We start from the raw sequence: 22,562 nt of genomic DNA, 5'->3' as shown, positions 1-22,562 counted from the left end.
CCTAAACAGCACGACGCAATGGCTCGGCGAACTATGGCCGGGAGCTCGGGACTGGACTCTGGGAGTATCTCGACAGATAATCGCGTGACAATTCCCATATCACGATCAATTACTTACTAGTAGGAACGGTGCACCGATGGGACTCAGTTAGACGAAAACAAGGTCGGGATTCGAACACTCCTGTCCATCATATCGATGCTATATCCATCCTCGTTCTGCACCATAAGCGACGGACCTATCTATTAATACAATGCCCAGGCCGGATTTCCAAGACGCTGTACAATGCACGCCATCTGCCACGCTCAATTTCTCCCGAAAACGCCAATCCTCTTGGACCCGAACGACTGGAATACGAGGGCCAGTCCGCGGCGGGCGCTTTGCCCGCCTCACGCTAGCCCGGAGATATGATATATCTCATCCCGATTGATGATCTAACCTCCGTGGCGGACCTGTTACAAGCCGTCTCCCAGCACAATCCAAGGTCCAGTGGAGGCGTCTTCTGTGGCGGCGCCTTCGACGTCATGGTCTTCCCGGACCGAGTCCCGAATGATCGTCGGGGACAAGACAGCCCATCCAGGTTCTCCCTCTTCATTTGTCCAACAGTCAAGCTCAGCATCCTCCTCCGGGTCGTCATCGTCGAAAACTTGATCGTCTTCTGTTGCCCTATCCGTGTCCGTGATGAGGTCTGGGACGGGCTCGTCGTCATCACCCGAAGGGGCCGTCGCAGAGGCCGAGGTCGATTGGACAGGCGATCGCCAGATGGTCCGATATCCGTGACGCGGAACCACGGAACCATCCTCTCCGTGGCCATATTGCTGCGAGGAAACCAGATAGCGGGCAAGCTGTTCGTCTTCTTCGAGGCCGGCGAAGTCCCACTCCAGAGCCAGCTTGGTAGACATGTTGTCATCCTTGCGATTGTTCTTTCCTCGCTTGCCGAGCCGCGTGGTGATGGAATAGGTCGGCTCGTCGTGGACGATGGCGTCCAGGGTAAATTCGGCGCCATGAACGTGTTCGTTGTCCGAAGAAAGAAGCCCGATGCGATACAGGTCGTTTGTCGGGACGTCTTGGAAATCCTGTCGGCTGCGCGAGCTAGCTTTCATCGCGCGCTTGGTGGTCCGCGCATCGCGGAAGGCGTCCTGGCGTTCGAGGGATGGTACACGGGCACGGCGGTGGTCACCCGGAAGCGGAATAGAACTGCGTGCTAGACGGACATGATCCTCTTCAGGGTCGAGGTCGACTCTGTTGCCACGAAGGCGGCGGCGAGCTCGCACGGCTGAACGGGGCATCTGATGACGGGCAAAGATTGTCTCGGAGTCAACGAGGGGACGTTGCGGATCTGAGAGACGGTCATTCTGCAGGATACGACGGATATCCCTCAGGTCCGCACGAGGCCCATGGTTTCGACCCCGAGTGTGCCGGTCACGGACGCGAATAGGCCCCGGAGGAAGATGTCGGTGTGAGAGCACAAAATCGAGATGTTGGGGGGCTGTGGTATCGTGGAGGACGGGCGCCATTGTGTAGGAAAGCCGATCTGATATGCAAACTAGGAGGGAGGCTATTTAAATAGGTATTCGAGGACTTCCCAGACAGCGGGCCAGCCAGCTAGTGATGTTACAGCTGACACTGGTTGTCTGGTGAAAAAGAAGAGGTGGAAGTGAGAAGCCAAGGTTCTAGGATGGTAGGTAGGTTTAACCGGTGGATGGCTCGTCCGGGTGGGATCGAGGGAGAGTCAGCAGTCGGGAGATCGGCGATGATCGGGATAAACAGTGAGATGATGAGAGCAAGGCGTATCCACACTAGTGAGGTGATATGGAGGGCGCAGTGTGCATGTGAGCTCGTGTCCAAGACACGATGGGGGTTCGAACAGAAGAAGTTGGAAGTTGGAAGTTGGAAGCGGGTTGAAGATGTTGCCAGAAAGTTCGAAGGACAAAGGACGAAGGATAAAGGACAGAGCAAAGGACGGGATTATTATAAATGCCAGTCATATGACGATGACTCGGACTCCGAACTTGGATGGGACCGATGGGTACAACAATATCTTTGGTAGGTAGGCACGACCCCGAAGGATGCAAGTTGCACGGAGTAGCGAAGGCAACCACGACGGGTGGAAGAGAGGTACAGGGGAGTATGGCATAGGCGTGCCGGGTGCGACAAAGTACTTACTTCGTAGATAAGTTGGGTAAGGGAAAGTAAGCCGAGAAGGCACGAGGGTCACGGGAGGGTATAGTTGGCGCATTGGTCGCGGCCGCGAGACTCGCCCGTACCGTTTCCATACAGTCCTCGTCCATACGAGGTACCTCGCGGGAATGATGACTGTAAATTCTGCCTGGATTGGAAGTAGAAATGCCGTGATGGACGTTCAGGCCTCCAAGGCAGATACAAGCAGGTACCTAGGTAAGAAATCAAGGTTGTCAGGAAATCATCGTCCAGGTGTGCTAGACCCATATTAAACGCCACACCCAACCGTGACCGAGATAACGGCATGACTGCGACGAAGGCAACGCCTATTGGTTTGTCTCATGATGGTTCCGGGACTAGGACGGGGGGATTGGGGTGGGTTACTCTGGGGGTCTGGGTGCCCGTGTGACTCACTATCTCACTATAAGGCACTCGTGAACCCCTTTCCTGGACGGTCTTTCCAGAGATGGTGTTGCGAAAATGGGGGAAGTGGAAGATGAGGATGGTCCAGGCAAGGTCGAGGCAGACTCGAGGTAACTCTTCAGATGTTCCGTGAGAAGGGCGGCCATTGATTGGCGGGTGCCTAGATATGATGTCGTGGCTGATGCACATGACGCCTTCGGTAGCCCCATCTACCTTACCAGGTACCTTATATCATTCGCTACCTTATCTTGTTAATCAGAAACGTACAAATTTAGGTACCGGGGTACAGAGATAAGATATCATGTATGGCAGCTGACGTCAAGCGGACTACCAGTCGATTCTCGTCTTTAATTGGCGGAAAGGAGGGTGTAGTGGATCCAAATCCGGCGTTATCGTCTCACGATCTGGGTCTTCACGACGCACCCGTTCTCATCACTCTCAGTCGTGTCTGTCCTCTCCCAAACGCCATATCGACGAGAAGAAACAGAAAAGACAAAAAGAGGCACTCACACACACAAAGACAGAGGGATAGTCAGACTGTTCCGAACATGCATCCCTATATTATGGCTTATTTCCTCTATTTCGCTTATCCTCGCCACTCCATCGAGTCCCATCCTCGCTTCCTCGTCCGTGCCTCCGACTGACTCACTGCCCGAAACGAGCCTCCCCGAAATTGGCAGCGTCTATCGTCCACTCGAATCCGAGCGGCGTGAATCACTCCGACTCCTGCCTCCTTCAATCCAACGGCTTGCTCGCGAATCCGACCCTGGGCGCGGCCCCGACATTGGCCTCAGCACTCACGTAATCGAACACCACGAACTGCGACTTGAGCAGCACCGCCCCGAAAATCGCAAACGGGATCCCCTGCGAGCTCTGGATGCCGCCGAAACAATGCGTCTGGCTGACCTGGCTATAGCTCATAAACTTGCCCGGCACCGTACCCCTCCAGTCCGCGATTCCGAACGTCCAGTCCGGCAACGACGCGTTGCAAGGGAAGATGTATCCCGCCCAAGACGCGTCGAACCGCGCCCCTTGGACTCGATCATAGTATGCCTCCACCAGCTCATCAGGGACGAGAATGAGCGTGGTGCCCGTGTCGACGATGACCCTGCTCAGCGCCTCTGTGCCGTTGAAACTCCCGCCTTCGACCTGGAACCCATCCACCTCAATCTCCCAGTACGGGCTCTGCTGCGTGACCGGCGCGTACGCGATCGGCCCCACGTGCTCCTGCGCCGAGACGAACCCGAAGTTGTAGTTCCCGGGCCGCCCGGCCTGCAGGTTCGCCGTGAACACCGGCGCCGCCAGCGAAGGCAGGATGTTCTCCATGTACGTCTTCACCTGCTGCGGCCGCACCGTGTTGCCCCGTCCGAAGCCCAATCCCAGGATCCCCGACGCGAAGTCGTCCTGTGTGAATGTCCGGGAAATCGCCTGCGCCGATTCCACGGCCTGCTGCTCGAAGAAGGTCTTCCCGATGGCGACGCGGTCGGTGTACACGATGCCCGAGGCCCCTGATCCGTCGCCGTATATGATGCGCCACCACGCGTTGTCTACTAGCTTTGAGGTATTCGAGGCCCGGGGGTCGTAGATGGCATGGCCGCCGACTTGCCAGGTAGACGTGTCTGTCGATATGGTCCAACTGGGAGAAGAGCGGTTCAGGGTAAGCATTGAGACGAGAAACGTTCACGTGACTTCATGTTGGGTTGGGTGCTGGTGCTGCTGTTACCACTCACAGGTCTCCCGAGCCGGTGTCGAGATTCAAGAACACAGTCTGTGGTGGCATTCCGATCTGCACCGGCACGACGTACTGTATGTCAATGTTTCGAGGCGGGAACGCCTGTACGGTTCCGAACTTGGCACTCTCGTCATCTAGTGATGAAAGAGCAGATGCAGTCAGCAACGAGGGTTTCCGCACAAGTCCCATGGATGCTGCTGGTTGGACCGAGGAACGAGACATACCCCTATTGACGAGATGTTTGAACCTCGCGTTGACGTGAGTCCCGATCCGCAGCGCGCGCCACAGCCGCGGCGGCAACTCGGCATTGTACTTGATGTACGCCCACAGCAACGCATCGAGCCCAGTCTCCTCCACGTATCTCTCATTGGCGATTTGGTGCAATGTGAAGCCGGAACTCTCGCTTCCGTGCGAGAGCGCCTCGTGGCCGACGTCCGTCGCCTCTTGGCTATTGGGATGCACGAGAGGTGACGCTGATGCCAGCGCGAAGACGCAGCTCAGAAACGACGAAACGTGCATCTTGTCGGGAGCCTGAGAGCCTGAGAGGTGTACTCGTCTTGCTTCCAAGTCTTAGTGTTGTGTAGGAGGTCAGCGGCGAAACGAGATATCTCTGGAGTCTGGGAGGGGGGAATAAGTTGCTCCCTAGGGGAGGAGTGAGATGGTTACACGTCCCAACAATCTCAAGTGTGACGAGGAGGGGCGGCGACAATCTGGCAACCCAACCTGCGTCCGGCCATGCTTCGATTTTAAAGAAGTCTAAACCCGCCCATCCCTTGCTGAACATGGACGATAGTGGTTGTGGGAACCCCGCGAGAGGTATGATGCCGAGACAATATATGTCCCATAACTCCATCCCAAGCATATCGCGGGGACCCAGTATCAAGGGATGACCGCACAACGTTTGGGCTGAGGAATGCATCTTCAGCGAATCCCTTCAGAACATCGGCATCTAGATGCTGGCTGGTCAGCGTTGAGACACCAGCATTTTCCACGACCCAGCGCGACATATCTTGGCATCCTCCGTCTTCGACCGTGCTCTCCAGTGAGAGAGACACTTTTGTCGATCATCGATCAAAGATTCTGCATCTGGCGGTCTTGATTGATATTGGTCTAGAGGTATGAGATCTGGGCATTGTTTGGAATTACAACTTACTCGATCTGGAACTTGAAATAGGCGATGCGAACCCTTGCCCCACCAATCAACGCGCCGCAAGGTCCTTCAGCACATTCGATTCAACGAGACCAATTCTGAAGCATGGGTGCCAATAGGGATGATATAATTGTTACTCGAAGACTACCGAGAAGGAGCCTACCAACCTCGATTGTGAGCCCTACAGATCAAATATTTGTTCTAATCCTCAGCAACGCACTCGTCAGTAGGCTCGGGGGCCACGCTGGTGGTAGTGGGAGCAGGCAAGCAAGAGCAAGCCGAGCTGACCCTGGAGATGACATTGGTCTGGCACGCCCTGGCCGCATACTCGGGAACAACAGCCACGTCCGCGATAACGGTAGCGGTAAACTCGCCGCAGAACTCCTGGCTCTCCTCCAAACGACCCGGGACCGAGCTCGAGCGGAGCGCACGGAGGCAGTTATCCGCGTTACAGCTCTTCGGCTTACAGGACTCGCGCCTGGTCATCTTAGCGAGGAACGCACCGCGCTCGATGGTGTTGATGAAGATAAAGCCGGACTCGAAGAAGGCGTAGCTGGCCCAGGTGCCGGAGAACTGGGCGGTGCCGCCGCCCGGCTCGCCATCGTCCTCGGGGTAGATATCGAGGTAGGCGACTTCGCAGACCGAGTCGCCGCTCGGGTCCTCGGGGATGCTGGTCACGTCCCAGATACGTACGCCCGCACCGTAGTTGGACTGGTAGACCAGGCCGTCCTTGATGTACTGGTTGTGGTCGATGCTGACGTCGGCGTTCTTGAAGAGGCCGGTCTGCTTGGGGTGCTCGAGGTCGCGGATGTCGAAGATATAGGTGACCGGATAGCTGTCGGCGGCGGGGCCAACTCTGGAGAGGTGCGAGTTAGTTTTGCTCTTCCCTCAACTTCCGCCCTATGGGAGGGATGAAAAGGGGGCTGGTTACCTGTCCCTCTCATCAAGTTCGTCGTCCAGGATAAGCCACTCCATGTTGTTCAAGTCGAGGATCCAGCCTTGGTGGGTGTACCGGACACCTTCGTAAGAGGTGACTGAAATGATGGAGGAGTTGGCCTTGTCGGTGACATCGTAGCTAGAAGCCAGGGAGTCAGTAAGGGCCAGATTCGGGGGATTCGATCTATAGAGTTTGATGAGAGTTCGACTCTTACATGGTCACGGAGTCCTCGTTGTATCCGAAGCAAATATCCCGGCCGTAGTATTTCTCGTGGGGGCCACGGTAGATAACGCAGTGAGCCTGTCAGAGAAGACTCGTTAGTGTGGTGGTCGGGCTCGGAGCACGGAGCACGGAGAAAAACAGAGAGTGGATGGGACATACGTCGTGAACGTAGCCGTCCTGGGAGTTGCAACCAAGACGGGTAGGATTCGAAGGATCAGTGAGATCGAAGAAGACGAGGCCGCCGAGGCAGTCCTGGTCGCGAGGACGAGCACCGACAGCGACACCGTAGTTGGCTTCTTCGTTGACGACGACGTTGTGCGAGGAACCGATGGGCAAGTCGTTGAAGTGGCCGGTCAGGTCGTGCTCATTGCTGAACTCGACGGGGCCGTCGGCAGGGTCGAGGTCGAGGAGCTAAGAAGAAATGTCAGCTTAGCTGCTACCCCCTTTTTTCGGGGGGGGGGGGGGTTTTTTTTTTTTTCTTTTCGTTTGCTTGCTTTCACAACCCTGCAGGAATATGCGCATAGTCTTACCTTCTTCATGTCGAAAATCTGGATACCGTGACCCTCGAGCTCACTGCCGATGACCATGTAGTTCTTGTAGGCACGGATCTCGGTCCACCAGGCACGGGCGGCAGTCGGGGCGTACGAGGGACTTTTGGGTGTTAGCGGATGCCCAGACTTTTTCATGTTGGTAGAGAAGCCGAACCGGCGTCTTACAGATTTCCCAAGTGAACCATCCTGCCTTCGGGAAGGATCTCGATGAACGAAGTGCCGTCGTACTGGCCGGCGGCTGTGTGGAGTTAGCCTGCATGTAACAGTGGTGAAGATGGAGTTGACGGGTCACGGGAGCCAGGAGCTGATGATTGAGAGGAGCCTACCAATGAACTCACGACCCGACTCCGGGTCGCTCCAGCCCCAGGCGGTGCTGCCAGTGCGCAGCTGGGGGTCGGAGTTGGGGGAACCGAGGGTAGCATGGTTGATGAAGTCGTAGATGTCCATCTAGGGATATGATCAGAGAAGGGGACGACTATACAGGACTCGTTTCAGAACTGCAGACTTCGGCTTACGTTCTTGCAGCGGAAAGTGTGCAGAGGGTCGCCGGGAATGGCCTCGGCCTTGCCGTTGATGCAACGGGTGTAGTTGAGGCGAGGCCATTGAGAGGAGTCGAGGAGACCGGATTCGAGCTCGGAATTCCACCAGGACTGTGTTTGTGAATCACAATTAGACGGAGGGGTCCCAAAAATTAAGTAGTAGTCAATGATGGCCATGGCCATGGAACGCTGGGATTCAACTTGCCATCTTTCGGTTCATAATCTCCTCGTGGAGCACACCGCTGTCGTAGAGCTCTGTGTGTGACAAGTCGACCGTCGTCAGTAACCCACTACCCTTACAGCACAAAGTACAACTGGGCCTTGGATTGGTAACCTCCATGGAGTCAGGGATATTCTTTCAACGTACCGGCAGCAAGAGCCTCGTTCTTCGGCATCTCCTTGGCGAAAGCGGCATTGGCAGCGGACAGGGCCGCGCCGGCAGCAATGGGAGTGAAACGCATGTCGGCGAATGTAAGCTGGGATTATTGACTTGACTTGTAGCACCGTCCGTACACTTGTGCAGCTGTGCTACCTTGGGTAGAGGAAGGACAGACAGTTGAGAAAACTGCACACCGCACGAAGAGAGAAGAAAAGGGGAAGATGTCACTGCAAGGGGCCGGAAGGGGCTCATATATGTGTGCAAACAACATGGATCATGAGGATCCTAGGATGCACGCCGAGAAACAAAATATCGGTCACTGGTGCATGAATGGAATATCTGTGCAGTTGATTCTTCCGGACGCAACGTCTTCGCCCAATGGGCCAATCCCAAGCAGATGAAGTTTGGAGATTGCATGCAAAGTCTGGTGCTATGGTTACCCCCCTTACAGCTCGATTCCAAGAGAGGAAGGAAGAACATTCTTGGCATGTCTTTCGTGTTGACGAGGGGCCGGGGGGCCGGGGGCCCTTGGCAGGGATATGTATGGTGGCTCTGGAGTGTCTTGATAAGGGAGCTCCGATGTTAGGTTGATAACTTGATATGGATAGAGATTAGCGACGGGAAGAAGGACAAGGGCCCAAGGACCAAGGTCGCATCAACCCCGCAATCGAACACGACCCGAGAACTTCTAGAACCGGAATATCTTCCTGAACAGTGGTAGAAGCTAAGGATCAATGATAGCTCCGAACTGGACTAGGATGGAAGTGGAAGGCAAATTGTCGAGCCGTGCTGCTGACGGCATCCCAGCCTCCCCAAGGGGCCAAGATACTACCTGGGCATGTATTCCTGCAGGAGGGCATATCGATGGACCCGATTATCGTCATCTTTCTTCCCTTGCTTTCTTCCTTTGTTTTTTTTTTGTCTTTCTTTCTTTCATTTTTTTTTAAAATTTTTCTTTTCTTTTTTCTCTCGTGACATCGGAACCACGACCGGAATTCTCAAATGAACCACCAGTGAGTAGCTTTGGATTTTTGATTTTAACTGTTTGCTATGACTTTATATGGAAAGGGAGAGTATGTCCTGTGGATGCATGATAGAGCATGCCAAAATGTAAAAGACGGCGTGGCTACGGCAACTTTCAGGGGTAACGTTAATGGATAATGGACAATAATCCCTGCTGCTTGACCCAGTACCCATCCCGCCCATCCGACACGCATCAAAAAGTCCAAATCACTACACACACATACAGAGCTCCTCTCCCCGCCGCCCGAACGGCGCATGTATAACAACACGACGCTTCAGTTCCATCGCCGTCTCTCGAGTCTGCCCCGCAGGCATCTCGCCAGACGACAGCATGTCGCCCCTTCTCCGCGCACCATGCCCTCGCCATGACTTCGGCCTCGGCTCCCCGCGCATCGATAACCAGGACCTTGCCGTCCTTTTCCGCCTCTCCATCATATTCCCCTAACCGGTCCACTGGCCAGGCCACCACCTCGTACTGCTCCCTCTCCCTCTCGTGCACAGCATGCCCTTCGGCCCCCTCAGGTCGCTTACAGGAAGGCAAGCTAATCAGTAGTGGGTTCATCCTGATAGTGTGCGAGATAGTCCTCTCATGTTCTGGTCCTGGTCCGCCCACTCGGAAGCTAATGCTGGCCTCGTACTGGGTTTCCACCTCCGCTTCGTCTTTGGGGAAGGTCCCGTTGGCAACAGTACGCTGTCGTTCCGCGGTCCAGGGAAGCCTCGTCAATCGGATCCCTTGCAGTTTGACTCTCGTCGGAGTCGCTGTCTGCACGTGGGCTTTAGGACGAGGTACCACCCATTGGGTGGGGTCGTGCATCGCAGCGAGGTACGCCGCCCTATCCTCCCCGGGAAGGATACTCAGGCTCGTGAGCCGGGTGGCATATTCGTAGCTGTACGCCATCGCCTCGTCGGACTCGAGATCCATAGTGATGGGTACGGTCTTCTCCGCCTTGATTCGAACGTGCAGCAACTTCTTTTGTCCTTGACTCTCTGCCTTCGCGGGTGGTGTCGTCGATGCCGTCGATGTCGTCGACGAGACCATCTCGACAGCGGGGCACCGGCCGACCCAGCCACACAAGGAGACCACTCCCGGCAACGGCGCGAGGATTCGCCCTAAAGCCGTCCGAGAGCGCCAGTAACTGCACGACTCTCCTTCCCGACCTTCCCGACCTTCCACGACAACGCCGCTGTCAAAGTAAAACGATGGCCCAGCCTCCTTCGTTGAAGGCGTACAGAGGATCATGGTCCCCATCAACTTGAGAGCCATCCACCGCCCGGGCAATGTAAGTCCGTACAACCAGTCGTGCACGAAGCCCAGCATCTGCCCGCCCGAGAGGAACTCGGCGTACGCCTTTGTCGCGTAGCCCCTGAGTTCCTCCAGGTAAGGCCACTGCAACCGCTCCGCGAAGTGCATCAAGCCTTCGACCTGCCTTTCGTGCACCTTGGACCGAATCTGCATCGACTTCAGCGTGGGGTCCCACGCTCGCTCCAGCGCCAACCGCTCCCGTCTTTTCTTTTCAAGGGGATCCGTCGCGTTTCGTAATTCCTGCGCCTCGGATTCAAGGTGAGCCTGTGCCATGTCTACCCCACGTTGCATCGTCGTGCTCGCGTGCGACCCCGTCATGGAGACAAAGTTGGGCCCGGCAAGGTCAGCTGCCCGTCCGTACGCGTCCTTCGCCCGCTCCCAATTCCCAAAACCCATCTCCGCCGCACCGAGCTGGGCCCAGGCGTTCGCGTTGCGCGGGTCGAGCCTCGTAGCCGCATAGGCGTCCTCCCTTGCGGACGTCATGTCCCCGAGTTTCTCGAACGAGAGACCGCGCTGCAGCCACGTTGTCGGGTTGTGCGGATGCTTCATGATCGCCTTGGTGTATGTTTCGACAGCTTCGTCGTGCCATCCTTGAAGCGCTAGTTGTTCCGCTTCGTGCCTTAGTTTCTCGGCGTCGTCTTCATCCCTCGCCGAGCCGGGTTCCTTCTTGAAAGAGGCAAAATCTACAACCCAATCCACGTGTTCGACTTTCGATCCTCGGAACCAGGTGTCGGCGATTAAGACCGAGGCAAGTACACGCGGCGTCATGCCGTCCGCTGATCCCAGATCGAGCTTCTCGAGCAGCCGTGCGAGTTCCTGGCCGGCGATCATCTGGAAGAAGAGATCCCACACGTTCATTCCCCTCCACTGCTCTTCCGCCGCTACCTGCTCGAGGCTGAAGACGGTACGGGTGGAGAAGTCGACAAATACATCCTCCCGGTTGAGGATGCTATAGAGACTCCGAATACAATCGGATAGCTTGCTGAGGTAGGTGGAGTTGTAAGTCCTTCCGCCCCTGAACGCGAATCTGCCGTTTTTTTTTTTTTGCGTTAATATCCAATGATTGCATGTGATGATTAGAAAGACCACAGCAGAACTCACGCCTCATCGCCAAAGAACTCCATCAAGTCCCCGTCGTCCACTCTCTCCTCCCCATCCTCCTCAACATTCGCCCGTGCCAACTCATCCGTGCGTCGTAGCATCTTGACCGATTTCACAGGGGGCATGATACCCCTGGAGAACTGGAATATCTGTTGCCTTGCTGGGCCGAAATTTTCTTCCCAATCCCACCACTCCATTCCGAAGCCTTCGACGGACACGGTGCCGCCATAGACATGGTCGTACTTGGCCTCGGCCTCGACATCAAGCAAGATGGTGTCCTCGTCGCTTGGCATGGGCAAAGGCGCCCGCGGTTTGGTGTAGAATCGTCTTCGGCGGTAGAGCCCTTTTCACGTTTCCCTGCCTGTTAGCTGTCTGGACGTTTCTTTTTGAACCATTCTACCTTTGATGTTCCTTTCGGTCACCTCAAACCCAATCGAAGCTTGACGCGTAAAGGGCGAGATGCACCAACTCCTGTCGCTTTGGAGTATGATACACATGCATTATACGGGATGACTCGTGAGCCAAGATGATAGCGGATAGATTGCGACAACGCACCAAATGAAGGGTGTGAAGCAGTCACGAAGCCTTTCGCTCTGGCCTCCTCGTCCACACTCATGCATAGGTCGGAGTCATCGTCGGCCCACCAGGATCGTGCTGTCGCACGAGCGGAATGCCTCGTAGGCCCAAACAAGGAGATGAAAATGGAACCTTTGTTCCTCCGGTGGATTTCCTCGAGCAGGGCATCCAGCTCGTCCTCCTGCCGTCGTTTCCGCTCGTCGGCCTCGTTTGAAGAGGACAGCTCCTCATTCTCGATTTTGACGGCCGCCATGTCCTTGGCTAGGCCCGCAGCGTCGTCGGCCATCGTGATAAGGCTGTTTGAACGTTGATGTATCGAGTAGTTCTGTCACAACGGCAGTCCTAGTTTTAGACATCTGGTGAGTTGGATGGATCGCAGGCGGCAGAAGGACCAGACTCGATGGTAATAGTTTATAAACCCAAGCCGGCTCTCCCAGCACCACGCTCAACGCATAACGTGGAGCATGGATGATGGATCAACCACTTGACCCCGCAAGTTCCAGAGACTGCTGCGCCTCAGGCTTTTCTCTGGGCGATGCTTGGCATAACTCAGCCGTATAAGTGAGCGGGATCAAATTAGCCCGACCGCAAGAACGGCGATTCTTGATCAGCACGTTGCAGGCTGTCAGCCCACCCCCCAAACACGAGCATTCTGGCACGAGGGGTGTGGTAGGCGGATTCATCCGCCTCTCATTTGACGGAAAGTTGTGGCCATCCTAGAACCCGGCTGTCTTGCTGCTTGCACCTCCTTGGCAGAATGTGGGTGCTCGACGTTAAGGATGGGATCCCCTGTCCGGCGGTCATGGGCCGTCAATAATAATATGCTAGACATGATGCCCATCGGTCGTGTCGCGATACATAAATCGGTTAAAGAAGGAAAGAGAGGGGGAAAAAGGGGTTTTAAGTGGTCGCTCTCGGGGTAGGGTAGGGAATATAATAAGGCGGAAAGCTGCGGAAAGGTAGAGAAGATAGTAGGCGAGAAGGATTATGAGATGTCTTCTCGTGTGAAATGGGGGTAAGAGAAGTGGAAAATTATTGTGAGATGAAGGTAGAAAAGAAAGGGAAGAAGAACAAAACAAACAAAAGAAAAAGAAAAGGAATTGAAGGGAAAAATAAATCTCTCCGACGGGGAATTGAACCCCGGTCTCCAGCGAAGTTGCAGGACGATTGTCCTTTGACAAGCTGGCATACTAGCCACTATACGATCGGAGATGGTACTTGCTGGTGCTGGTTAGTATTGGTCGGTCCATTTCAATCCTAAGTACCTTTAGGGCTAGAGGCTCGTGTTCCACCGTAAGTTTGTTTCAGAGAAAAGCAAAACAGCAAAACTTTCGAACTTCCCCTGTCCCCAATTCCTACCACATGCACCTAACTTTTCTTTCGATTTCAGAAATGACATGAACGCCCTAGGAGTCGAGGAATCTGGAATCTGGGTTAGTAATGGCACGAGTTATTGCACCTTAGTAAGGGCTCTAACTTGTAGCGCATACTTCTTTTCTGGCGAAGCCTCTTAGCCTACCTAGTACCTACGTCAACAGGTGGTCCAACTGCTAAGACCCCGAACAAGTCGTGAGTGATGCCTTAGTCCTACGAGCGTCCCGTCATCATCCAAGTTGGTGATGACACCGTCTTGACACCAGCTTGACACCATGACACCATTTATTCTACGCCTACGCGTCTACCTTAGCATCCCATAGGCCACATTGCGACACTGTCTGCTCAAACCTCCCCTCAACCTACTTCCACAGTGCATCTACCTTATCAGAGGAGATGCACTCTTCTATCCCTCCCATCATGGCCGCCTCCTCCGTGTCACCGTCCCCCGAATGACGTCGCGCAGCATCATGGCCTCGTGACCGTCTGCTCTTGGCCTATATGACGAACCACTCCCGAGTCAGGGACCAGAAGAGGGGGTGTTTTGGGGGAACAGACATATGAGGGATGAAGGGACTAATAATTCCCTCTCATCACCCACCTACCCCTTGTTTTCCTCCCCCCCATCCAGCGCACATCGAGGGCTTCATCGAACCAGTACCCGAGTTATCAGTCCACCTCTAACATAAATCTTCATACTCTATCACCATGAGTGACAATCCGGGCCCTGGTCTCACCGACGAGATCGTCGAGGAGGCGTACGACCTCATTCACGAGGCGGAAGAGGAAGCACACATGGACGAGAACCAGCAGGTGCGCAGTGCCCCTGACGTTGCGCTTGTTATCAATGACTACGTTGCACTAATGTGACTGCAAGATTCCCTCGAAATCGAACATGAAGTCTCAGTCACAAAACGGGAGCACGTCGAGCCAGAAAAAGTCGTCTTCGCTCGGTAGTTCGTCCATGGAATCGGGGAAGAAAGAGTCCATGGCGGACAAGGCGGAGGATACTTTACACATGAATAAATAAGGAGGAGTTTGTTATCGTTGTCGTTGTCAGTAGCAGCAGTAGCAGCAGCAGCAGCAACAACAGGGCAAACCGTCGTTCTTGGGTGGAGTCCCATGTGGCATCTCAGTCGGGGTAGCGAGAACGAGACTGGCCCAGGTTGACACAAATATGAGGACTTGATTCTTCCTCTGGCCCACCTCTCTGATTCCGTGGGATTCGTCAGACCTTCGTAGAGTATGGGTATACCATTTCCGCCCGTGCGTGCATAGTGAGGCTTGAGCTTTTTGGGCGCCATTCGATGCCGTGAGATGGTGGACCTCGGTTCCTTTGTCAAAGATCCATTATTTGGTATTGTAAGCCACGGGAACTCTCCCATCTAATAATATCGGTATACCTCAACACCTCAACGTAAGTCTAGCGTGGTCATTCATTATTCATCATTATTCACCAGCCATGTGGTATTCATACGGTCTACGGTCTACCGCCATCCTACCTGCTACTACTTCTTCTTCTTCGACTCGGCCGCCTCCTTAAACCGCCGGATCAGGTCCACCCCAACCGCCGCGCTGACACCTTCCTCAACCTGTCTGGTGAACAGCTTATCCCCGCCCGTAGCCCGCATCGACCTGCGCCGCTCCCGCTCGGCAGCCGTCAACCCCAACCCATTCCGCTTATTCGCCTCAAGCTCCTCCAGCCTCTGCAGCCGCGTAGCATACAGCCTGCTCCTCTCCTCCCGGATCTGGGGCGACCCGAGCTGGTTCAGCAGGAAGCACAGCAGGGTGCGAAACAGCAGAAAGACGTGCTCGCCAACGAAAATGGTAATGGGCAACGACGCCCAGCGTGCCGGCCCCCAGCCGGACGTGCTGAACATGTGCACGATGGCGGCGGTCGAGATGCTCCCGAGCCAGCTGAGCATGTTGAGCGAGTACACCCAGGGCCCGATGCCGTCGGTGCGGACGGGGTGCGGGCGCTTGTGCTCGATGGAGATCTTGAGGAAGTCGGACCGCAGCTCGATCCAGTTGTTGACCAGGAACCCCAGCGGGATCAGCGGCCACACGGGCGAGAAGAGCGCCAGGTAGCCCGACTGGAGCACGATTTCCGCAATGTCCTCCTGCACGTCGTAGTCCCGGAGCATGGACTGGTCGCGGACGCGGGTGAGGAACGCGGCCTCGTCCGGGTCGTCGTCGAAGAGGGACATGAGGTCGGCGCCGCGGCCGTCTCGGGAGTGCCGCAGGCGGCGCATCTCGCGCCACCACCCGCTGAACCGGTGCCGGACGAACGGGACGACGTTTTCCTCGAAGAAGCCCGAGATCTGGCCCGTGACCACGAGTGCGATGACCTCGTTCCGCAGCCGGTCCCCGTCGGCCTGGAAGGGCCGCTTGGCGAACTGCTGCTGGCCGAGGACCTTGCCGAGGACCTTGCCGATGAGGACTTCGAGCCAGGGCACCACGTCGTCGCCGAAGGGGACGTAGACGAAGGCCGTGAGCAGGATGGGGAGGTAGTTGGTGACGATGTTCAGCACGAAGACCTTCTGCGCCAGCGCCCTCTCGTGGTTGTCCTCGGTGCGGTGGTTCTCGTACTGGGTGAGCGCACTGGCGACGCCTTCGAGCGACGAGGTGATGTAGGGAAGGGCCACGGCGAGCAGCACGGTGGGGAGGTATTCGAGGTAGAACTTGTAGGGGCCCTCGTACGACTCGGAAATCAGCACCTCGATGGCGAAGACGGAGACGATGAGGAGCCCCAGGGCGGCGGTGGCGATGCCGAAGAAGGGGAACTGCAGCAGCTGACGTACGACCTGCTTCCACTTGGGGAAGAAGTAGTGCTTCCGGCCCGCACAGTCGGTGACCACGCGCTCCCACGTGAACTGCGGCCGGTTCGTCTTGACCTGGGCGACGTTGCGGACCCGCCAGCGGATGCTCAGGTCGACCTCGCGGAGTTTCCAGTACTCGACGAACACGGTGCACCAGACGCAGGTGGTGATGGCGTAGACGAGCGAGTATTTGGGCAGGGCCAGCCAGGCGACGACGCCGGTGACGGCGGGGAAGATGAGGAAGACGAGGTAGGTCTGGAGGAAGGCGAAGTAGAAGGCGATCTTGGAGCCCCAGATGTCGCGGATCTTGTCGAGGTCCTCGGCGGTGAGGAAGAAGCGCTTGCTGAGGTGGGAGAGGAGCTTTTGGTTGGCGCGCTGGTTGTGCAGCGGGAAGATGGCCTCGACGTTCTTCCACTGGCCGATGCCCGGGTGGATGCCGGCGCCGCCGTGTTCTTTGGACCAGTGGACGAGGTGGTAGACGGAGAGGATGTCCTCGGATTCGTAGTGGGCGTCGACGACGGTGTTCTTGGTACCGCCGGGATGGTCGTGTACTACGCCATACAACCAGTCCTTGACCCTGATGAAGAATGAAGAGTTAGAAGCTAAGACGGGAAGACGGGAAGACGGGAAGACGGGAAGAGCAGGCAAGGGACACCGGGACAGGACAGAGGATTGACCTTGACTTGTAGACGGTGTTGCCGAGGAGCTCGCGTGGGGCTTTCACAAAGATCAAGAGGGTTTCGTCATAGCCAGCGCGGACCTCGGTCTGCAGGCCTGCCTCTTCAAGGTCGGTCAGGAGTGTTTTCAACTCTTCGGTGGCCTCTTCTGGGTCTGGGAAGGGTCAGCTATGAATTATTCTATGACTTATTCTCCGTAGTGGACAGGGAGGACAAGACGAGGCGTGCCGCATACCGAGGTCAGCAAAGTTGTACTTGACGACATACTTGTCGTTACAGGTCTCCTGGTAGGGACCCGGGGTCTGAATGCTAGGACGGATGATGGGGGTACTGGGCGGGATTTTGAGCAGAGAGTCCATGAGGATGAGTTGAAGGACGTGACTTGAATGGGGGAAAGGTCGTGATAAGAGCAAGGGGAGCCGGGATACGAAGTGGGCGACGCGAACGTCGAGGGGGTGGGTGAAATTGGGGATCAAGTTCGTGGTGTTCGGTGTTCGGCGTTCCAACTTCAACTTCCAGGATGGTCGAAAAAGATGAACAGGTGTGAAGATGCCGTCCACAGCTAGGGAATCTGAGGTTCGTTTCTGCCTTGGCCAAGCGTCTTTTTCGTTTCCTGTTGATGAGAGGAGCGAATTCGAATCATTTCCCGTGCCGGCTGCAGGTTTTTAGAAAAGGGTGGGAATGTTTTGCAGCCTGTCAAGACAGAAAGTCGCTGACGGGACGGATATTGCTGCTGGGACAGACCGACCCTGTACAGACCAAACGCCAAGCCCTCGACACGTCAGCATGGCTCCAGGGCCGGCTCCAGGGCCTCCACCACGTCTGATCCCACATGCAGTCACCCGATCGATTCTCTCGCCTTCTGTGCCCCTGAGCAGAGCCGCACCCAAAAGAACGCAAGTCAACCGCGCGCTTGGAGTCGAGTCGTATAGACTTACATAGAGACCTTGGTAGTCGATCTCATTCATCGTTATTCACACGGCAGCACTGGTTTTGCGGTCTCGATTCCATCTCAGATTCCATGTCCCCATGGAACCCGACCGCCCTCAGTGTTCGCCCGTCGACACCGCAGGATCAGAAGAGAACGAGGGGGAAATGCAGGTGAAGAGGGACCTGGAGGTCGATGTCAAGATTCCTGCCCCCTCGTTGGGTCAGAGTCGCAGCGTGCCTCCTTTCAGAGCATTCACTCGCATTGGCGCTGACATGCGCCTGCAGGGTTGCGGCTCGCAGGCTTTGCCATAGGTGCAAACGGGAGCCTAGACCGATAGCTAAGACAAATGATTGCATGGCCCATATTGCCTTGATATGCAAGCTCGTCAAGGGGCCCGGCCGGAAATTGGAATACGGAATCGAATCGAGATTTTCGGCTGCCGGCTGGAGAGTCTTCCAAGTTCCCATTCAGTTGTCTCTTTTGGTCTTACTCCGTCTCAACCTCGACCACTTTAGCCATGCCGTCCATGTCATGCCGTGATTCTGCTCATCCGTTGGGATTGACGCTCGATTTCCTCGGTATTTGTTCAGATCGGATCGAGTATCTCTCTCTGAAGCCCCTCCGTCGTCCGCTGGGGGGGGATAACAAATGGGGGTTGAAACGCACGTGGGGAAATCCCAACAATAGGTACCTGTAATCCTGTAATTAACAAGAGCGTAGTGGGCATGTCAGGTGACCTGCCCTGGGGCGGGGTATGGGTCGAGGGTTATCGAGGGTTATGGGTCGAAACCCCTGAGCCCCTGGACCACTAAGGTAAGGTACTATAGGTACCTACTACGTACCTAGATACCACAACAGCAGCTTTACCGACCTTATCACTCCTTTCCGGCCCAGCCCATTGAAGCCTCTCTGTCCAATAATTAACAACTACCTTATAGAACCATGACAACAGAATCACGACGAACACAACGGCCACGACAACTACGAGGACTCCATAATCCGCGATAACCCGAGCCTAATAACACCGACGTCCGCGACGGTAGCAAGCCCGACGCGTCAGAGGAACAAGCACGACCTCACGACGCGTAACGAATACCTCACAGTCCATCATACCTCTGTCTTCTCCGAAATAGTTGTCGCAACCAACAACTCAAAGGGCTCAATTCCTGCTCCGCGTGACAAGAGGGGAGCCTAGCTCGCCTCTGGGCTACTGGCTACTCGATGACATATTTCCGACCGAGAGCCGCATACCATATTTCGAGAACCGAGCTTTCCTTAGACGCCTGGGGGGAATGGGGTCTTTAAGTCGATACCCACCGAGAAGAAGCAAGAGGCTACAATACATCCTGGACAATGAAGTGCCGGGTTCCCGTCAGAGCCATCGTAGACCAGCTGAAGGAGGGTGGAAGAGGCCGGGGCCAGAATCCGCATTCATCCGGGATATCCGACCATACCCTGTCCTCGCGGCGTACTATCACCTATGCTTCGAGTATGAGCTGCCTCGAATGTTGACCGCCGCATCTTCGCCTCGGTCTCTGCTCAGTGAAATTTCTTCGACAAGGAAGTTGTAGGCAGGGCAGAAAGGTAATACCGACTTCAGTGGCCCAGGCGCGCATTTTCAGTCCGACAGATGCGCCTTCGGCGGCCCAGTGAGACAGATGTTGGTCAAGAGCCAGACGGAGCCAGCGGATCCTGCCTCAACGACTGCGACGTGGCGTCGCGACATAAGACCAAGAGCGAAACTGCAGGCAAAAGAAATTCTCGGGCTGCTGAAGGGAGGACCTCCTAAGGCTATGCTGAGTGCTGACGCCAAATGCACGTATACTTGTCAATGCACGGAAATGACTTCGCTTCTCCGGAAGCAACTGCAGCAGTCGTTAGATGATGGGATCATGAAGGTACGTTGGTTGTATGGCTAGAGAGCCCGCGCGGGTATTGTTCAGACAAATTTGAAAAAGCTCGCTACCATCGTTCTATCATCACAGGGTATCCCAGTCCATTATGTCGTTTAAAAAGACGCTCCACGATTATTGTACCCGCGTTTGACGTTGCTGGTGGGAGCCCAGAGGCTAACGGTCTAACCTCGACACCATAGCACGCGAGCGTGGATCAGGGTGACGCCACCCAAGTCCCATATCGCACCATCGGCCCCAGAGCTTCACGCTCAATCCGTCCCTGTAAAGACATCAAATGCGCATTCCGATAATCGGGCAAGCTGCCCTGCGCCGAAGATCCATGGCGTTTGCCAAATCCCCCTGGGACTCGTGGGGTGAGGGGTTACCCAGTTCTTCGGGTCTCGCGGCTCGTTGCTCGACGTGGAGGGCATGAATAAAGGCTGTCCTTGCCCTTGCACCTTAAAGACTGAACCGATTGAAGAATGGGAGAAAAATATAACAGCTTGACACTTGCCTTCACTACCGCCCGCCTGTTTCACGCCCCAGGAATATTTCGCCTCAAGCTCACAACGCGAACCTCCGAACCCCTGATCACATACCCTGCACTATAAGCAATGGGCGACGCAACACCACCGAAGAAGAGTCTGGTGCTCAATGCCTTTGTCATGATGAGTTAGTCAAGTTCCCTGCTTCGCCTTCTCCGGTCACGGTCACACAGGTTATGCACCTCGTGAGGCGACATTCTCCATGGCTTACCTCTTTCCTTCCACCGACAGCCAGTGCCCATCTTTCCCCTGGCCTCTGGCGTCACCCCGAAGACCAATCGTGGCGCTTCAACGAGGTCAAGCACTGGGTTGAGCTTGCGAAATTGCTCGAGGAGGCCAAATTCCACGGTGTTTTTGTGGCAGATGTACTCGGTATGTTCATCTTCGTTCACCGGCTGATTCCCCTTACACCTACTCCTCCTCTCAGTCTCATGCGTGTGCCTATGACCTTGCCATGGGATATATCAAACTGGTGCACTCTGCAGTCTGACTCACTGTCCTTGACCCAAACATTCAGGAGGCTACGAGGTATACCGCAAATCCCTAGACGCTGCAAAGGCATCCCCAGCCCAGTGGCCAGTCAACAAACCTCTCGCCGTGGTCTCGGCTATGGCCGCCGCCACCAAGACTATCGGATTTGGCGTCACTGTGTCGACAACATATGAGCAGCCCTACCATCTCGCGCGGAGACTGACTACCGTTGACCACCTCAGTGGTGGCAGGTACGTTGATATTTATATGCTATGCTCATTTTTCACCCAACCGACCGGGCGTCTCAGTTGCTGACGAGACTTATCATTTTTCCCACATAGGCTCCGGATGGAATGTGAGCATGTGGACTTTACCTTGCAGAGAGTGAACCCGCATTGACATGCAAGACTTAGATCGTGACAAGCTACCTCGACTCGGCGGCGAGGAACCTGGGTCACACCGAACAGCCAAAGGTTCGTGCCTCCACGTCAGCTACCATACACTACATCATCGACCAAAGGTCACATGCACACCTAGCTAAACCTCGCCCCCTCGATCTAGCACGACGACCGCTACGCCCAAGCAGAAGAATACATCAAAGTGATGTACAAGCTCTTCGAGTCCTCCTGGCGCGACGACGCCGTCAAGCTCGACCGCGAGACCGGCGTCTTCATCCAACCCGACCTCGTCCGCGAGATCAACCACCAGGGCAAATTCTTCACCGTCCCCGGCCCGCACATCTCCCAGCCCTCCCCGCAGCGGACGCCGCTCCTCCTGCAGGCGGGGACCTCGCGCGCCGGGAAGCAGTTCGCGGCCCAGCATGCCGAGGGCATTTTCGTGTCGGCCCATTCCCCCGTCGTGGTGGCCAAGAGCATCGCCGAGATCCGCCAACTGGCTATGGCGGAGTACGGCAGGGACGGCAGTCGTATCAAGGCCCTGGCGCTCGTCACGCCTATTCTGGGACGCACGACGCAGGAGGCGCAGGCTAAGCTGGCTGAGTATCGGAAGTATGCCTCGCATGAGGGCGCGCTGGCGCTCTGGGGCGGCTGGACTGGTATCGATTTGGACCAGTATGGGGATGATGAAGAGTTGAGGGAGGTGGAGAGTAATGCTGTCCGGTGACTATAGACATGTTGCGCTTCAAGCGGTGTTTCTCTTGCTGATTCGGGAACCAGGTCAATGGTCGATGCGTATGTCAGGTTCTCCCGTGGCACGTCCACGTCCAAGTGGACGAAGCACACCATTGCAGAGCATGTCAGTATCGGCGGCAACGGACCCCTCCTGGTTGGCACGCCCGAGCAGGTGGCCGACTCGCTGGAGGAATGGGTTAACGAGGCAGATGTTGACGGGTTCAACTTTGTACGTTTCTCGTCTATTCCCCGCTTGGCTTTAGGCCAGAACGGCGACACTGACATGGTCTCTACCAGGGATACGCACTCTTCCCTCAGTCTTTCAAGGATATCATCGAGCTGTTGCTCCCCGAGCTGAGGAAACGTGGCCTGTTTTGGGATGACTATGCCGTTCCCGGTGGCACTTACAGAGAGAACTTTTACCGTCGCCCTGGACAGACCGGACCCTTGTACGACCATGTTGCGTCGACTTACCGGTGGAAGGCCGGTGTTCCGGCTAGTGAGGCCGTCATCCCGGAGTGATGAGGAAGACCACTTCAAGTGACACGAGGAATCAAACAACAGTCTTGAAGACAGTATAGCAGATCGCGATGGTTGGAACTCGAG

General features: G+C 55.7%; 7 protein-coding genes and 1 non-coding gene across 8 annotated transcripts; 2 read left to right on the top strand and 6 right to left on the bottom strand.

Annotated features, from left to right (window-relative positions):
- Positions 1-452: 452 nt before the first annotated feature.
- On the bottom strand, positions 453-2,790 carry SODALDRAFT_360545 (hypothetical protein; the record flags this gene model as incomplete). The annotated part of the gene is made up of 6 exons (XM_028614278.1): positions 453-1,486; positions 1,589-1,623; positions 1,694-1,796; positions 2,207-2,365; positions 2,460-2,504; positions 2,619-2,790. 6 exons carry the CDS (start codon positions 2,788-2,790, stop codon positions 453-455), a joined length of 1,548 nt encoding a protein of 515 aa, XP_028466009.1.
- Positions 2,791-3,336: 546 nt separating this feature from the next.
- SODALDRAFT_324611 (endothiapepsin) lies at positions 3,337-4,852 on the bottom strand (the record flags this gene model as incomplete). Its single annotated transcript, XM_028609907.1, has 3 exons — positions 3,337-4,237; positions 4,332-4,467; positions 4,558-4,852. 3 exons carry the CDS (start codon positions 4,850-4,852, stop codon positions 3,337-3,339), a joined length of 1,332 nt encoding a protein of 443 aa, XP_028466008.1.
- A 692-nt stretch (positions 4,853-5,544) lies between these two features.
- SODALDRAFT_333973 (hypothetical protein) lies at positions 5,545-8,362 on the bottom strand. Its single transcript, XM_028612107.1, has 10 exons — positions 8,100-8,362; positions 7,938-7,987; positions 7,709-7,843; positions 7,520-7,640; positions 7,359-7,431; positions 7,173-7,293; positions 6,802-7,053; positions 6,635-6,720; positions 6,415-6,558; positions 5,545-6,339 (listed from the first exon to the last, which is right to left on the bottom strand). The coding sequence occupies exons 1-10, from the start codon at positions 8,191-8,193 to the stop codon at positions 5,685-5,687; spliced, it is 1,731 nt and encodes a 576-aa protein (XP_028466007.1). The 5' UTR covers positions 8,194-8,362; the 3' UTR covers positions 5,545-5,684.
- Positions 8,363-9,116: 754 nt separating this feature from the next.
- SODALDRAFT_333972 (hypothetical protein) lies at positions 9,117-12,623 on the bottom strand. Its single transcript, XM_028612106.1, has 3 exons — positions 12,094-12,623; positions 11,539-11,881; positions 9,117-11,464 (listed from the first exon to the last, which is right to left on the bottom strand). The coding sequence occupies exons 1-3, from the start codon at positions 12,398-12,400 to the stop codon at positions 9,328-9,330; spliced, it is 2,787 nt and encodes a 928-aa protein (XP_028466006.1). The 5' UTR covers positions 12,401-12,623; the 3' UTR covers positions 9,117-9,327.
- A 609-nt stretch (positions 12,624-13,232) lies between these two features.
- Positions 13,233-13,326, bottom strand: SODALDRAFT_t128. The gene has a single exon. It is a non-coding gene; the product is annotated as a tRNA-Asp (tRNA).
- A 436-nt stretch (positions 13,327-13,762) lies between these two features.
- On the top strand, positions 13,763-14,381 carry SODALDRAFT_333970 (hypothetical protein; the record flags this gene model as incomplete). The annotated part of the gene is made up of 1 exon (XM_028612105.1): positions 13,763-14,381. A coding segment is annotated over exon 1 (157 nt), but the record flags the coding sequence as incomplete, so codon positions are not given.
- A 615-nt stretch (positions 14,382-14,996) lies between these two features.
- On the bottom strand, positions 14,997-17,343 carry SODALDRAFT_340409 (hypothetical protein; the record flags this gene model as incomplete). The annotated part of the gene is made up of 3 exons (XM_028612945.1): positions 14,997-16,884; positions 16,985-17,138; positions 17,220-17,343. The coding sequence occupies 3 exons, from the start codon at positions 17,341-17,343 to the stop codon at positions 14,997-14,999; spliced, it is 2,166 nt and encodes a 721-aa protein (XP_028466004.1).
- Positions 17,344-20,424: 3,081 nt separating this feature from the next.
- SODALDRAFT_279343 (dibenzothiophene desulfurization enzyme A) lies at positions 20,425-22,478 on the top strand (the record flags this gene model as incomplete). The annotated part of the gene is made up of 7 exons (XM_028608163.1): positions 20,425-20,482; positions 20,587-20,727; positions 20,873-21,081; positions 21,240-21,299; positions 21,388-21,944; positions 22,002-22,185; positions 22,254-22,478. 7 exons carry the CDS (start codon positions 20,425-20,427, stop codon positions 22,476-22,478), a joined length of 1,434 nt encoding a protein of 477 aa, XP_028466003.1.
- Between the last annotated feature and the right edge of the window lie 84 nt (positions 22,479-22,562).

The sequence above is a fragment of the Sodiomyces alkalinus genome (assembly GCF_003711515.1).
Source record: "Sodiomyces alkalinus F11 unplaced genomic scaffold SODALscaffold_6, whole genome shotgun sequence".
Taxonomy (NCBI): domain Eukaryota; kingdom Fungi; phylum Ascomycota; class Sordariomycetes; order Glomerellales; family Plectosphaerellaceae; genus Sodiomyces; species Sodiomyces alkalinus.
The sequence above is the reverse complement of the archived record's forward strand: the minus strand, read 5'-3'. Positions and strand labels throughout refer to the sequence as shown.